This window comes from Ctenocephalides felis, unplaced genomic scaffold (assembly GCF_003426905.1).
Source record: "Ctenocephalides felis isolate EL2017-DRISC unplaced genomic scaffold, ASM342690v1 CF-g0.4_SCAFFOLD_00845, whole genome shotgun sequence".
Lineage (NCBI taxonomy): Eukaryota > Metazoa > Arthropoda > Insecta > Siphonaptera > Pulicidae > Ctenocephalides > Ctenocephalides felis.
Genome location: NW_020536999.1, coordinates 6,565,280 through 6,581,810, shown reverse-complemented (window position 1 = coordinate 6,581,810; position 16,531 = coordinate 6,565,280). Strand labels below are relative to the sequence as shown.

Genomic DNA, 16,531 nt, shown 5'->3' with positions numbered 1-16,531 from the left:
GACCTAATAAAGGGAACCCATTTATAAAAATTATTAGTGATAATTGACATAATGATTTTTAAACAAAACATACAAACGACACGTTATAATTCTCTATATTGTATATCTTCCTATCACTCGTTCTTATTTATAATTTTATTTTAATGAAGATAATCAAGACGATGGATATATAGATTGATAATCAATGATAATATTGGTCTCTGTGGAGGATGACTTCTTTCTTATGCGTACATTGCAGATTTTTAAAAATCGCTCAGATAGAATTATTTTATTTAGACAATCAGAAAATACAATAATCTTCTATGTATATAAAAATAAGTCGGGTTTTCCTTCCTGACGAAATAACTCCAGAACGCACGAACCGATTTCGACAATTTTGCATTCGTTGAAAAGGTCTCGGGCTCCGCAAGGTTTATAGCTAAGAAAATTAGTTGTGCATGGCATCGTGCCTTAATGCAAGCTGCTGGAACTTTACGCACCGTAATTAAAAATTCGAGTAATGACATTAGTGAGAATTACCAGAATTATGTTTGGTTCAGTCAACGAGCAATTCTTGCCGCAAAGAATAATGATGTACACGCACTGAATTTCACCATTCAATAAAAAATTGCTGGCGATTTGGTGACATACCAATGATTCCGACTGGTCTTCCGTTTGACTTCAAACGATTGCAATTTCCAGTTCGCAATAACAAGTCAAAAAGCCAATCGCTTAGTGTTTGCGGGATAAATTTCAAATAGATTATTTAGAAAATCATTGTTTTTCGCATGGGCAGTTATACGGCAGTTAACGTCAGACCAAAAAACAAAAAATGTGGTTTACCAAAGAGCACTTCAATGAAACGGATAATTTGCGGATTCACTTTCATTTACTTAGAGAAGTTCAACTAAAAAACACTTGATTTTTCTAATCGAAATAAATTCATTACTGTTGTATAATAGAATCAAATTTTTCCTTTTCAAATATAAAACAAACAAAAAAATTCGTCATCTTTCTCACGAAACCATCTGGTGGCGAAACGGAGTTCGTCGGGTTTGTTAGTAAATTATAAGTATTAGTGATGTGTTTCATGATGTGTGATGTGATGTGAAATGCCGATTATTTCTATAAATAAAATTCTATGCCGCAAAATTTTGGTCTATGATGATCTTATAAGTCTAATTTATAGAATAGAACAGTTTTAGCTCGTTCACTTTCCTACTTTTTTTACAAATCATCTTTAAAATCAAACGTTCCTTAACATCCCATAATATGGTACATTTACCTTAATATAAAGTTTTATATCAATGTTATGTTAGATTGCATACTAAACTTATTACTAATTTTAATATGAGATCTGTTGATTCTTCACTCGCGGCTTTTTTTATGGAACGTCAGGTTATCCATTGTCCATTGAGTAAGCATAAAATTAACGAATTGGATTTTCTGGTGAAAATCATAAACTTCTATCAGAACTTAATAATAATGAATATTTTAGACAGTAAGGCTTTGAATGAAACAAAAATAAACAGCATTTGTACTATGTATTGATATTATTAAATAATTACATACAAACAGAGTTGTGATTGAAATATATATTAAACAAAGTGCAATTAATATGCTGTATCAGTATATGTAAGTTGATTGATTGATAAGAATTATAAGGCCGGACAGTTTCTAGGCTGATTCAAAAGTTTTATTGACTATTTTTTTACAGTTTGTTCTCTAGTATGTCCTCTTTCATGTCGCATTAATGCAGGTTTTGTTTTGAATGTTTTATTGCATGTCTCACAATCATAAATGCGTTCTTCAGTATGCATTAATATATGTCTTCTTAAATCACTGGACCTTAAAAATGTTTTTTTGCATATTACGCACTCATGAGAGCGTTCTCCACTATGGATCAATTTATGTTTATTTAAGTTTCTTTTCAATCTGAATTTTTCATTACATATTTCACATGCGTGAGGACGTTCATCAGTATGAACTGATAAATGTCTTCTTAAACTACTTGACCGTGAAAATCTTTTATTGCATATTGTACACTCAAAAGGCCGTTCTCCAGTGTGAACCACTTCATGTTCAATTAAGTGTGAATTTATTTTGAATTTTTTATTGCATATTTTGCACTCATAAGGCCGTTTACCAGTGTGAATCATTGCATGTTGTTGTAAGCTTTTTTTTGATGTGAATGTTTTATTGCAAGATTCACATTTATACGGTTTGTAAGTGTGTTCTGCAGTATGCACTAACATATGTCTTCTTAAATCACTTGACCCTAAAAATGTTTTTTTGCATATTGCGCACTCATGAGGACGTTCACCAGTATGGATCAATGAATGCTGCCTTAAACTACTTGACTGTGAAAATCTTCTATAGCATATTTTGCACTCATAAGGCTGTTCTCCGGTGTGTACCAACTTATGCTGATTTAAGTTTGACTTTTTATTGAACTTTTTATTGCATAATTCACAAATATGAGGACGTTCACCAGTATGAATAAATGAATGCTGTCTTAAACTACTTAAACGTGAAAATCTTTTATTGCATATTTTACACTCATGAGGGCGTTCCCCAGAGTGTATAATTTTATGTCGGTTTAAGGTATGTTTTGTTGCAAATGTTTTGCTGCATATTTCGCACACATAAGGACGTTCTCCAATATGAACTGATAAATGTCTTTTTAAATAATTTAACTGTGAAAGTGTTTTATTACATATTTTGCACTCATAAGAGCGTTCTCCAGAATGAACTGCTTCATGTCTTTTTAACATGCTTTTTATTCTGAACGTTTTATTACATATTTCACATGCGTAAGGACGCTCACCAGAATGCAATGTTAAATGGTTTCTTAAAGTACTTGAATGTGAAAATCTTTGATTGCATATTTTGCACTCATAAGCACGCTCTTCATTATGCATTAATATATGTTTTCTTAAATCACTTAACCCTAAAAATGTTTTTTTGCATATTGCGCACTCATGATGGCGTACTCCAGTATGTACTATTTTATGTTCATTTAATCTTTTTTTCATTCTGAATGTTTTATTACATATTTCACATGAATACGGTTTCAATTTATTAGTTGTTTCCCTTTTGCCTGAAACTTTTTCAATAGATTTGTTCGTACTATCCACTAAATTACTTGAATTACTGACCTCTTCATCACATATATAAGAATTTTCATCTGAAACAGTTTTGTTTGTACTAGTCACATGATCTTGGTCATCAATCGTCTCTTGTTTTATTTCCTCGTCAATTGTAACCTCAGATTTTTCAAATTGCTGCAGACATATATCATCATCCATATACAAATCTGATGTATTTTCACAATCATCGAATTCCTGTTTCACTTGAGGATAATCATCGATCGGTTCCGTTTTAATTGTTTTGTTAAAATCTGTTTCTTCAGACATGTTTGAGGTTTGTAGGTTATAATAAACAAACAGATGATGAGTTCTTAAAAATTGAGAAGTCTAAGTGTATAATAATAAGTATGCTTCGATATTTACTAATTCGTTTATTGTTTGATAGGATATAATGCTAACACTGACCTTTTTACTAAATTTATCTTCGAACTTAACTTTAATAATTCCATTAACCACTTTGACATTTCTCCTCCATTTTGTTTTATAAAGAACAGATCAAGTTGAAGTTAACAACAATTCAGCCGCGTGTATTTCGGCGGCAAAATTTGAAAGCCGAAATTATTATTAGTTTCAACAAAGAACATAAAATCTGAACATACAAAAGTTTTTGAGAGGAAACAAATAAATATATAATATCTCCGCATGATCTCCGCTCATGTGCTGCTTGTCAGATTGAATTTGACGGTTTATTAAAATTGCATGAAAAGCTTACAAACGTGTACAGAAAATTAAATAATTGCTTACTTAAACCATACATAATCGAAACTCTAACGTGCGTTTGTGGAATCAAAAAAATGTATTACATTTTAATCAAGATATAGAAGCAAAAATGGAATCGAACCGTAAACCAAGAGAAATCCCAAAACTACGAAGGACCGTAATAATGCATCTACAAGTCTCTCTCAACCACAATCTGATGTCAAGAAACCTCCTAATTCATGGCAAGTAGTCAATTTCAAAAAAAAGAGTGCGCGTAAAGATCACACGCGATTGAAGTAAAACTTATTTGCAATTATATTGTAGCAAATTCAAGTTGAGTAAAAATAAATACATCATATAAAAATTTTGAATAATGTTTATTAGTAATATGGTAACACTCGTGATGCACACATTTATTAGTGTCGTCAATCATTATACACATTTATATAATGATAAATAAAATATTTACAAACAATAATGTAATCAAAGTCGTACTTGAAATATGACATGATCGTTTTAAAGTAATTGCTGATTAATAAATTCTATAATATTCATTCACACAGTGGATTATGTTAAACAACGCCTAAACACATATTGTTTTTGCAAATTAACTCATCCTGTAACAATTGTGTTTGAAGAACTTCATGTAATTAAAATTAACATACATTCATTTACTGTTTGTATTTTTTTACTTTTTCGCTGACGATATAATCTCATTCCTTGAACAGCTGTAATATCCGTCTTGCCTAACAAATTGAAGCCATACTTTTATATTTGTTTTATTTATCAAGCCCTGCACATAACTTGATCTATGAATCATTTGCTTTTTTATGTGAACGTTAATGCAATGACCATATTATTAATGTCAACAGGCACATTTATAATTTGGCCAAACATTCCAAATTGTCCATTTGCATGTCGCAATCGTCATGTCGCAATCGTCTAATTTGCATGAAACACAACCTAGGTGAAATTAACCTTTCAGATACAGTATCTAGTTTAGGTAGATAATTTGGTATAGGTGGAAATACAAACCCGTTAAACTTACACAAAGTGGGAATTTTACCCGAATTTAATATCTTTCGACAAGTCTGACATCCAACCTGATTATTTAAATCAATATTCAAAAAACATTATTAAGAATTTGTTTTTGAGCATCATTTGATATATCTAAGTCACTTTGAAGCCAAAGTCGATCACACACAAAACATACATAGCCAAAGCTATCATTTCTTATGCAGCGCAGATTTTTCCTTAGTTTCATTATTTATTTGCGATCATTTGCACTACAATTATTTGTGGGGGACGGGATAAAATATTCTTCCGGTCCTGACATTTTTATTAACTCACGAATTATACTGCTAACCCATGTCGCGCCTAAAGAAGTTTTTACACCCATGTCGCGCCTAAAGAAGTTTTACTTCAAAAAACGTGTAAAAAAAGACATTGATCTGATACAAAAATGGGTGATTTGTTCCTAATCTCTAAAACCTATTAAATATAGTGAAAAACAAGAATTTTTAAGAACAAGAATTAAATTAGTGCTATTCACATTCGTTTTGACCAGTAAAAATTGTTTGTACGCGCTAAAGGGGAATTCACTTAAATCTTTATACTAGTGTGGGAGATTGGCAGGTCGCGTCAATTTTAGTAAGCGAGACAAAAATAATAATTGACATGGGTTTTTGTTGGATCATTTGTTTTGAACTATGTAAAGTTTTGGTTCAGATAAATTTATGAAATTTATCACGGCATAAATGAATAAATATTTTATAATCGGAAAAGTGTTTGATTTCCGATACTAGTGTTCGCAAACTATCGATACTATCGATGGTTTCAGACTTTTTTCTTTCATAAATACTTTTTTGTGATATGAACATACTTCGCAAAAATTAAATTTGACAAAAAAAATTTAAGTACATAAAATTTCAACTCGTGCTAAATGGAATAAATTCGTGTAAAAAAATTAAAAATATTCAATTTTCAAACCGTGTTATATCAAAACCGTGTACAAAAAGACCGTGTAAAAACAGACTTAGGTGTACTCGAAACAAATGTGTTCTATAGTACGCTGTTCATGTATCTAAGGATTTGTCAAATCCCATTAATTATTTGAAATTCTTTTATAAACAATTCAAACATGTTTGTTGACATTATTATAAAAAAGTCACGATTTTAAGCATTTCAAAATTCTAAATTCAGTCCCTTCAATGATTTGCATTGAATGATATTCTTTTGCAATCATCTTGAATTCAATTCATTCAATTGTGCATCTAATTCAGCAATTTGGCGCATGGGTGAAGGATTAGTATTTTGCAAATAATTAATTATAACATTAGAATTATTAACTTCCCGAAGGAGATGTTTATCTTTTCATAAAAAAATCCAAATTGCTAATTTTATGTTTTCTCGACGTTTCAAGCCATTCTGAATCGAATGAGACCAAATTTGGAAAAAGTATGTGTGTGTGTGTGCGTGTGTGTAAACAGATTTTTTGCCGTAAATCGACGTTTTCTCAAAAACGGCTGTACCGATTTCAAAAATGTAAAAGCCATTCGATGTATCTCGATGAGGACTATTATTTATCATTTTTGTGCGTCGATCGGCCAAGCCGTTTCTTTATAAATCGCAGAAAAGTGAAAAATTTTTCGTCTACGTTTTAGCCCGCAATTCTGAATCGATTATGAAAATTCAAAAACCGTTCGAAAGATATTGGTTGGGAATCGTGCTGATTAGTTTTTGGTGGAGATCGGCCGGGCCGTTTTCTTGTAATAAAGTTTTTTTAAAAAAAAATTTCGACGATTTTTATGATTATTTTTTTGACGGTAGATACCATAGTCTTCTAGATCATACTAAAATATTACGGCCATACGACAACTGGTTCAGCTTTAAAAATTCGTCAAAGTTGGCAAAAATTAGTATGGTCTTTTTGGCATTTGTCAAAATTAGAACTTTCATCGACGTTTGCTCAAAAACGCCTGAACCGATTTCAGAAATTTAAAAGCCATTTGTTGTATCTCAATGAGGACAATCGCTTGTCAATTTTGTGTAACGATCAGCCGAGCCGTTTCTTTGTAATTTGCAAAAACGTGTTAAACTTTTCGTCCACATTTAAGCTCATCCTACCGAACCGATTTTAAAAAATCAAAAACTGTTCGAAAGATATTAGTTGGGAATGGTACTGATTAGTTTTAGGTGAAAATCTACCGAGCCGTTTTCTTGTAATTAACTGTTAAAAAAATTAAGCCGATTTTTATGGAACTTTTTTTGGCGATATATATCATGGTCTTATAGAACTTACTAAATTATTACGGCCTTACGACACTTTTTTTTAAATTGCAAAGAAACGGCTTGGCAGATCGTCGCACAAAACTGACAAACGATAGTCCTCACCGAAATACATCAAATGGCTTTTAAATTTCTGAAATCGGTTCAGGCGTTTTTGAGAAAACGTCTATCAAAAGTCTAATTTTGACAAATGCCAAAAAAACGATACCAATTTTTGAAAACTTTGACGAATTTTCAAAGTTAAACCAATCGTCGTAGGGCCGTAATATTTTAGTATGATCTAGAATTCTAGAAGACTATAGTATCTACCGTCAAAAAAATAATCATAAAAATCGTCGAAAAAATTTTTTTTAACACTTTATTACAAGAAAACGGCCCGGCCGATCTTTACCAAAAACTAATCAGCACGATTCCCAACCAATATCTATCGAATGGTTTCCGAATTTTCAGAATCGATTCAGAATTGCGGGCTAAAACGTGGACGAAAACTTTTTCACTTTTCTGCAATTTACAAAGAAACGGTCCGGCCGATCGCCGCACAAAACTCAGAAGCGATAGTCCTCATCGAGATACATCAAATGGCTTTTAAATTTTTGAAATCGGCTCAGCCGTTTTCGAGAAAACGTCGATTTACGGCAAAAAATCTGTTCACATGCACACACACCTACACACTTTTTCCAAATTCTGTCTTATGGCTTGAAATGTCGAGAAAACATAAAATTAGCAAATCGGATTTTTTGATGAAAACATAAACTTCTCCTTCGGGAAGTTAATTAGATGATTTAGTTGGTATAACGATAGTGTACTTGGTCCTGAACATAGTAAACCATTAAAGTCCTACGGAAACTGGTTCAATTTTAATTATTGATTAATTAAAATTATTGATTTTTGGAAATTTGCTTTCAGAAAATACTCCGAGTTAAGGTGTTCGTGCAAAAAATGCGGGCGCACGCCTTAGGGGGCGCCAAAACGAGTTGCGGAAATTAAATTTATAATATAATATTTATATTTTTTATTATTTATATAAAATTTAGAATACTTAATAAATTGTAATAAACAATTAAAACTAACAATTAAACCGAAAAAAATAACCATCTAATAATGTGCAAATTAGTTAATTAACAGCTTTGTTTATTACTTAATCTACTTATTCATTATTTTCTTTGTTTGAAGTTACCGTGATATCGAAAAAGAAATTATCTAGTGTTCAATTCCACAAGCGCAAACCTGCGAAAGATTAAATTGGGCATTATTGACAAAAAATTGCGAGCTGATTTAGTTGATACAGAACGAAATTTTGTTAAAGGCATTTTTTGCACACCGTCTACTCATAATTTATTCGGTTATCCGTTCTCTAAAAAACTGCATAACCGTTTTTACACCCTTTGCGCTCCATACAAACCAAATGATTTTTTATTCATAAAATCGGTTATTCCATACTGTCGAGAATGTCGAGGACATTAGTTTGATCCATTACATATATTTAAAAAAAAAAAGAAAGATATTGGTACAAAACTCAAAAAAATTGACACAAAATTTGTGCACATGATTAAAATCTTTGATAATATGATGTGCATATGTCTATAATTATCATTTTTGACCGCCAAATGGCATTTTTTTATAAGGAATAAATAAGGAACTTCTACTTAACCCGCATCTGTGCTATGTATTTATATTATTAAACAATTACATACAATACACTAATTATGAGTAACAAACAGAATAATATAATGCACAAATTAGAATTAATATCCTGTATTCATATAAGTTGTGTAATTATAAGGATTGTTTTTTTAGAGTTTGTTTCCTAGTATGTCTTCTTTCATGCCGCATTAATTTTTGTTCTGTTTTGAATGTTTTATAGCATATGTCACATGGATAAGGTCTTTCTTCAGTATGCACTGATGAATGTTTTTTTAAACTACCTGACCATAAAAATCTTTTATTGCATATTTTGCACTCATAAGGCCGTTCTCCAGTATGGATCATTTCATGTTTGTTTAAGTTTTGTTTCAATCTGAATTTTTTATTACATATTTCGCATACATAAGGACGTTCTTCAGTATGAACTGAAAAATGATCTTTTAAACCAGTTAACCTTAAAAATCTTTTATTGCATATTTTGCACTCATAAGGCTGTTCTCCAGTGTGGACCAATTTATGCTGATTTAAGTTTGACTTTTTATTGAACTTTTTATTGCATATTGCGCACTCATGAGGGCGTTCCCCAGTGTGAATCATTTCATGTCGTTGTAAGCCTTGTTTTGCTACAAATGTTTTACTGCATGATTTACATTTATATTTCAACTTACTAGTTGTCTTACGCTTTCCTGAAACTTTTTCAAATGTTTTGTTTGTACTATCGACTATCTTACTTGATTCACTGATATCTTCGTTACATATGGAAGAATTTTCATCTAATACAGTTTTGTTTGTACTAGCCACGTCATGTTGTTCATAAATCGTCTCTTGTTTTATTTCCTCGTCAATTGTAACCTCAGATTTAAGAAATTGCTGCAGACATATATGATCATCCATATACAAATCTGACGTATCATAATCATCGAATTCCTGTTTCACTTGGGGATAATCATCAATCAGTTCGGTTTTAACTGTTTTGTTAAAATCTATTTCTTCAGACATGTTTGAAGTTTGTAGGTTATAATAAACAAAGTGACGATGAGTTCTTAAAAATTAAGAAGTCTAAGTGTATAATGATATATGTGTTACGATTATTTATTTCGCTTGTTGTTTAATATGATATAATGCAAACACTGACCTTTTTACTTCGAATTTTAACTTTAATAATTCCTCAAACCAATTTGACATTTCTCCTCCATATTTGTTTTACAAACACGTGATCAGGTTGGAGAACATAAACACATTTCAACTGCGTAAAAAATTATTAGTATCAACAGAAAGAATTTCGAAATCTAAAGATACAGAGGTTTTAGGGGGAAAATAAGGTACAATGCAAACCTAAAGCAAATAATAATAAATATTGTACAATTTTTCAAAAATAGCAAGGCTTTGAATAAAACAAAAATAAATAGCATTTGTAATATGTATTTATATTATTAAACAATTACATACAATACACTAGTTATGAGTAACAAACAGAGTTGTGACTGAAATATATAATAAATGAAGTGCAATTAATATGCTATATCGATATAAGTTGTGTAATGAATAAGGATTATTAGGTTGCGCAGTTTCTTGACTGATTCAACAGTTTTGTTGACTTTTTAATTACAGTTTGTTCTCTAGTATGTATTCTTTTTTCATGTTGTATTAATACAGGTTTTGTTTTGAATGTTTTATTGCATGTCTCACATTCATAAGGTCGTTCTTCACTATGCACTAATAAATGCTTTCTTAAAGTACTTGACTGTGTAAATCTTTTATTGCATATTTTGCACTCATGAGGCCGTTCTCCAGTATGCACTGATAAATGATATCTTAAACTACCATACTGTAAAAATGTTTTTTTGCATATTTTGCACTCATAAGGTTGTTCTTCAGTATGAACTGATGAATGTTTTTTTAAATAACGTAAGCATGGAAATGTTTTATTACATATTTTGCACTCATAAGAACGTTCTCCAGAATGGACTGCTTCATGTTGTTTTAACATTTTTTTCATTCTGAATGTTTTATTACATATTTCACATGCGTAAGGACGTTCACCAGTATGAATTGATGAATGTGATCTTAAACTACTTAATTGTGAAAATGTTTTTTTGCATATTTTGCACTCATAAGAGCGTTCTCCAAAATGGACCTCTTTATGTTCTTTTAAATATTTTTTCCTTTTGAATGTTTTATTACATATTTCACATGCGTAAGGACGTTCTCCAGTATGGACTGATAAGTGCTGTCTTAAAGTACTTGAGTGCGAAAATGTTTTATTGCATATTTTGCACTCATAAGGGCGTTCTCCAGTATGAATCATTTGATGTTGTTGTAAGCTTTGTTTTGCTGCAAATGTTTTATGGCATATTTCACATGTATACGGTTTCAATTTATTAGTTGTTTCACTTTTTCCTGAAACTTCTTCAAATGATTTGTTCCTACTATCCACTAAATTACTTGATTCACTGATCTCTTCACCACATATATAAGAACTTTCATCTAATACAGTTTTGTTTGTACTAGTCATGTCATCTTGCTCATCAATCATCTCTTGTTTTATTTCCTCGTCAATTGTAACTTCAGATTTTAGAAATTGCTGCCGACATATATCATCATCCATATACAAATCTGATGTATTTTCACAATCATCAAATTCCTGTTTCACTTGAGGATAATCATCGAACGGTTCGATTTTAATTGTTGTGTTTGAATTTGTTTCTTCAGACATTTTTGAGGATAGTTTAGTTACAATAGACTAACTTTTGATGAGTTCTTAAAGATTGAGAAGTCTAAGTGTATAATGATATATGTGTTACGATTATTTATTTCGCTTGTTGTTTAATATGATATAACACTAACAATGACCTTTTTACTAAATTTATCTTCGAATTTAACTTTAATAATTCCATAAAACACTTTGACATTTTTCCTCCATATTTGTTTTATAAACACGTGATCAGGTTGGACAACATAAACACCTTTCAACTGCGAGTTTGTCAGAGGCAAATTTGAAATAAAAAATTATTAGTATCAACAGAAAGAATTTCGAAATCTAGAGATACAAAGGTTTTAGAGGGAAAACAAGGTACAATACAAACCTACAGCAAATAATAATAAATATTGTACAATTTTTCAAAAATAGTAAGCCTTTGAATAAAACCAAAATAAATAGCATTTGTAATATGTATTTATATTATTAAACAATTACATACAATACACTAGTTATGAGTAACAAACAGAGTTGTGACTGAAATATATAATAAATGAAGTGCAATTAATATGCTATATCAATATAAATTGTGTAAAGGATAAGGATTATTAGGTCGGGCAGTTTCTTGACTGATTCAACAGTTTTGTTGACTTTTTAATTACAGTTGGTTCTCTAATATGTATTCTTTTTTCATGTTGTATTAATACAGGTTTTGTTTTGAATGTTTTATTGCACGTCTCACATTCATAAGGTCGTTCTTCACTATGCACTGATGAATGCAATTTTAAACTATTTATCTGTGTAAATCTTTTATTGCATATTTTGCACTCATGAGGCCGTTCTTTAGTATGCACTGATAAATGATATCTTAAACTACCATACTGTAAAAATCTTTTTTTGCATATTTTGCACTCATAAGGCCGTTCTCCAGTGTGGACCACTTTATGTTTAATTAAGTGTGAATTTGTTTTGAATTTTTTATTGCATATTTCACAATCATAAATGCGTTCTGCAGTATGCACTAACATATGTTTTCTTAAATCACTGGACCCTAAAAATGATTTTTTGCATATTGCGCACTCACGAGGACGTTCACCAGTATGGATCAATGAATGCTGCCTTAAACTACTTGACTGTGAAAATCTTTTATTGCATATTTTGCACTCATAAGGCTGTTCTCCAGTGTGGACCAATTTATGCTGATTTAAGTTTGACTTTTTATTGAATTTTTTATTGCATAATTCACAAATATGAGGACGTTCACCAGTATGAATCAATGAATGCTGTCTTAAACTACTTGACTGTGAAAATCTTTTATTGCATATTTTGCACTCATAAGGGCGTTCCCCAGTGTGAATCATTTCATGTCTCTTTAAGCTATTTTTTGTTGTGAATATTTTACTGCATGATTTACATTTATATGATTTCAAGTTTTTAGTTGTTTCTCTTTTGCCTGAAACTTTTTCAAATGATTTGTTTGTACTATCCACTAAATTACTTGAATTACTGATCTCTCCACCACATATATAAGAACTTTTTGTTTGTACATATATTTGAACAGTTTTGTTTGTACTAGTCACATCATGTTGGTCATCAATCGTCTCTTGTTTCATTTCCTCGTCAATTGTAACCTCAGATTTAAGAAATTGCTGCAGACATATATCATCATTCATATACAAATCTGACGTATCATAATCATCGAATTCCTGTTTCACTTGGGGATAATCAGCAATCAGTTCGGTTTTAACTGTTTTGTTAAAATCTATTTCTTCAGACATGTTTGAAGTTTGTAGGTTATAATAAACAAACTGGTTATGAGCTCTTAAAAATTGTGAAGTCTAAGTAATTTACTAACTCGTTTATTGTTTAATAGGATATAATGCTAACACCGACCTTTTTACTAAATTTATCTTCGAACTTAACTTTAACAATTCCGTAAACCACTTTGACATTTCTCCTCCATTTTGTTTTACAACAGATCAAGTTGAAGTTAACAACAATTCAGGCGCGTGTATTTCGGCGGCAAAATTTGAAATCCGAATTTATTATTAGTTTCAACAAAAAACATAAAATCTAAACATACAAAAGTTTTTGAGAGGAAACAAATAAATATATAATATCTCCGCTCATGTGCTGCTTGGTCGTATTTTCGAGTTGTCTCGTAAGGATTTTGGCCAGTACCTTTCCAATGTGCGAAGCCAAACTGATCGTCCTGTTACTTTCTTTCTTCTTATATCATTGACTTCGCTTTTAAATATGCACGGTTCATTATCGTCATCAACCAATTTTTTCTCTTTTTCGATCTCAACATTTTCGGGACGATTTTGTCAATGTATTTTTCCCACACGCTGAGAATTTTCTTGTGGTCAGTCACTCTATTTTCACTATTGTCTTTCATTTCGTTTCTTTTTTATTTAGTCCAATCCATTTTCTTTGTAGCCGCCTGAAACATTAAATTGTGACTATTTTGTTGAAGTAAAACTTATGTTTACTTATCTATGTGATGTCTATGTGTACGTCATTCGCTCTCGATGATATCATTTCTATACGGGCCGATTGTGATTAGTCGTCGTGTATGTGAATAGAGATCTGTCGTTGTATGCGTACCGATAACAACAAGGAAATCGGCATAGATAAATAAACATTTTAAAGTTACATCGTAGTACAAATGTTGATTTAATGAAAAATGCCTGAATCAGAAGAATATTTTACCCAGTTCCTTGAAAATAATAAAACAAATTAAACATTTGTGTCGTGTACTAAACGTAAGTTTATTGATTAGAAATTATTTCTATATTATTCGTAGTTTCCAGAAATCTATGAAGTTATTCAAATGGTATAATTTTTTAGGCAAGAAAGATATTTAAGCTGTTCAAAGAATGAGATTATATCGCCAGCGAAAAAATAAAAAAAATACAAGCTGTACAATGAATGTACGTTAATTTTAATTACATGATGAGAGAAGTTGCAAAAACAATATTTAAAGCAATTCAAGACGATATTAACTGAGCATATTAATTATGACAAGAGCCTGAAATAATATCTATTATTATTGATTACGGCTTGCTTATGAATAAATTAATAAATAAATAAATAAATAAACCATAATATAGATTTTTTTCAACCCAAAAATTTTACATTTTGAAGAGAAAGTAATTAAAAAAGATTCGCAGAGAGGTTGTTTTTGCAATTGCATAACGACAGGGTCATAAACAAACGCTTTGATAATACGGCTCTGAACGAAACAAACACGTGGTTCCTAAATAGCGTGTCGAAATTTCTTTTCATTGTTTCATTTCATTTCAAAATTAAGAAATTGGATTTTCTGGTGAAAATCATAAACTTCTTTGGGAAGTTAATAATAATAAAAATTGTAGAATTTTAGAAAAAATAATAGGGCTTTGAATAAAACAAAAATAAATAGCATTTGTAATATGTTTTGATATTATTGAACAATTACATACAATACACTGATTATGAGTAATAAACAAAGTTGTGACTTAAATATATATTAAATAAATTGCAATTAATATGCGGTATCAATATAAATTGTGTAATAGATAAGGTGGAACAGTTTCCAGACTTATTCAACTAATTTGTTGACTTTTTAATTACAGTTTGTTCTCTAGTATGTCCTCTTTCATGTCGCATTAATGCAGGTTTTGTTTTGAATGTTTTATTGCATGTCTTACATTCATAAGGTCTTTCATCAGTATGCACTGATGAATGTAATTTTAAAATATTTAACCGTGTAAATCTTTTATTGCATATTTCACACACATAAGGGCGTTCTCCAATATGAACTGATAAATGTCTTTTTAAATTACCTAACTCTGAAAATCTTTTATTGCATATTTTGCACTCATAAGAGCGTACTCCAGAATGAACTGCTTCATGTCTTTTTAACATGCGTTTCAGTCTGAACTTTTTATTACATATTTCACATGAGTAAGGACGCTCACCAGAATGCAATGTTAAATGTTCTCTTAAAGTACTTGACTGTGAAAATCTTTGATTGCATATATTACACTCATAAGGCTGTTCTCCAGTATGTACTATTTTATGTTGATTTAATACTTGTTTTGTTTGAATTTTTTATTGCATATTACGCACTCATGTCCATACTGGCGTTCTTCAGTATGAACCAGTTTATGTTGATTTAAGTATTCTTTTAATCTGAATTTTTCATTACATATTTCACAAATATAAGGACGTTCTCCGGTATGCACTGATAAATGCTTTCTTAAATTACCAGACTGTGTAAATCTTTTATTGCATATTTTGCACTCATGAGGCCGTTTTCCAGTATGGACCACTTTATGCTTATTTAAGTTTCTCTTTGTTTTGAATTTTTTATAGCATATTTCACAGATATACGGGCATTCTTCAGTATGCACTGATAAATGCTCTCTTAATCTATATGACTGTAAAAATCTTTTTTTGCATATTTTGCACTCATGAGGCCGTTCCCCAGAGTGAATCGCTTCATGTCTCTTCAAGCTATTTTTCATTGTGAATATTTTACTGCATGATTTACATTTATATGATTTCAAGTTTTTAGTTGTTTCCCTTTTGCCTGAAACTTTTTCAAATGATTTGTTCGTACTATCCACTAAATTACTTGATTCACTGATCTCTTCACCACATATGTAAGAATTTTCATCTAAAAACAATTTTGTTTTGTTTGTACTAGCCACGTCATCTTGGTCATCAATCGTCTCTTGTTTTATTTTCTCGTCAATTGTAACCTCAGATTTTAGAAATTGCTGCAGACATATATCATCATCCATAGTCAAATCTGACGCATCATAATCATCAAGTTCCTGTTTCACTTGAGGATAATCATCGAACGTTTCGGTTTTAATTGTTTTGTTAGAATCTGTTTCTTCAGACATTTTTGAGGCTAGTTTGGTTACAGTAGAGAAGTCTAAGTGTATATTAATATGTTTCGAAATTTACTAATTCGTTTATTATTTAATATAATATAATACTAGCACTGACCTTCTTACTATTATTTTAAATTTTTCATTCAACTTATAATTTCATAAAACACTTTGACATTTCTCCTCCATTT

The 16,531-nt window shown here is 30.6% G+C and overlaps 4 protein-coding genes across 5 annotated transcripts; all 4 read right to left on the bottom strand.

Moving 5' to 3' along the window:
- Window positions 1-1,649: 1,649 nt before the first annotated feature.
- Window positions 1,650-11,601, bottom strand: LOC113371576 (zinc finger protein 208-like). The gene is made up of 5 exons (XM_026612215.1): window positions 10,776-11,601; window positions 10,449-10,643; window positions 9,041-9,742; window positions 3,534-3,597; window positions 1,650-3,438 (listed from the first exon to the last, which is right to left on the bottom strand). Exons 1-5 carry the CDS (start codon window positions 11,473-11,475, stop codon window positions 1,683-1,685), a joined length of 3,417 nt encoding a protein of 1,138 aa, XP_026468000.1. The 5' UTR covers window positions 11,476-11,601; the 3' UTR covers window positions 1,650-1,682.
- LOC113373605 (zinc finger protein 70-like) lies at window positions 8,777-9,962 on the bottom strand. Of its 2 annotated transcripts, none has more exons than XM_026613902.1 (2): window positions 9,895-9,962; window positions 8,777-9,818 (listed from the first exon to the last, which is right to left on the bottom strand). In XM_026613902.1, exon 2 carries the CDS (start codon window positions 9,756-9,758, stop codon window positions 8,892-8,894), a length of 867 nt encoding a protein of 288 aa, XP_026469687.1. In that variant the 5' UTR covers window positions 9,759-9,818; window positions 9,895-9,962; the 3' UTR covers window positions 8,777-8,891. The 2 variants fall into 2 exon arrangements, with proteins under 2 accessions (XP_026469687.1, XP_026469681.1); XM_026613896.1 differs by having other exon boundaries at window positions 8,777-9,801; window positions 9,895-9,948.
- A 403-nt stretch (window positions 11,602-12,004) lies between the features above and the next one.
- LOC113373586 (zinc finger protein 239-like) lies at window positions 12,005-13,315 on the bottom strand. The gene has a single exon (XM_026613879.1). The coding sequence runs from the start codon at window positions 13,233-13,235 to the stop codon at window positions 12,066-12,068; it is 1,170 nt and encodes a 389-aa protein (XP_026469664.1). The 5' UTR covers window positions 13,236-13,315; the 3' UTR covers window positions 12,005-12,065.
- Window positions 13,316-15,501: 2,186 nt separating this feature from the next.
- Window positions 15,502-16,476, bottom strand: LOC113363829 (zinc finger protein 525-like). Its single transcript, XM_026606308.1, has one exon. The coding sequence runs from the start codon at window positions 16,350-16,352 to the stop codon at window positions 15,528-15,530; it is 825 nt and encodes a 274-aa protein (XP_026462093.1). The 5' UTR covers window positions 16,353-16,476; the 3' UTR covers window positions 15,502-15,527.
- Between the last annotated feature and the right edge of the window lie 55 nt (window positions 16,477-16,531).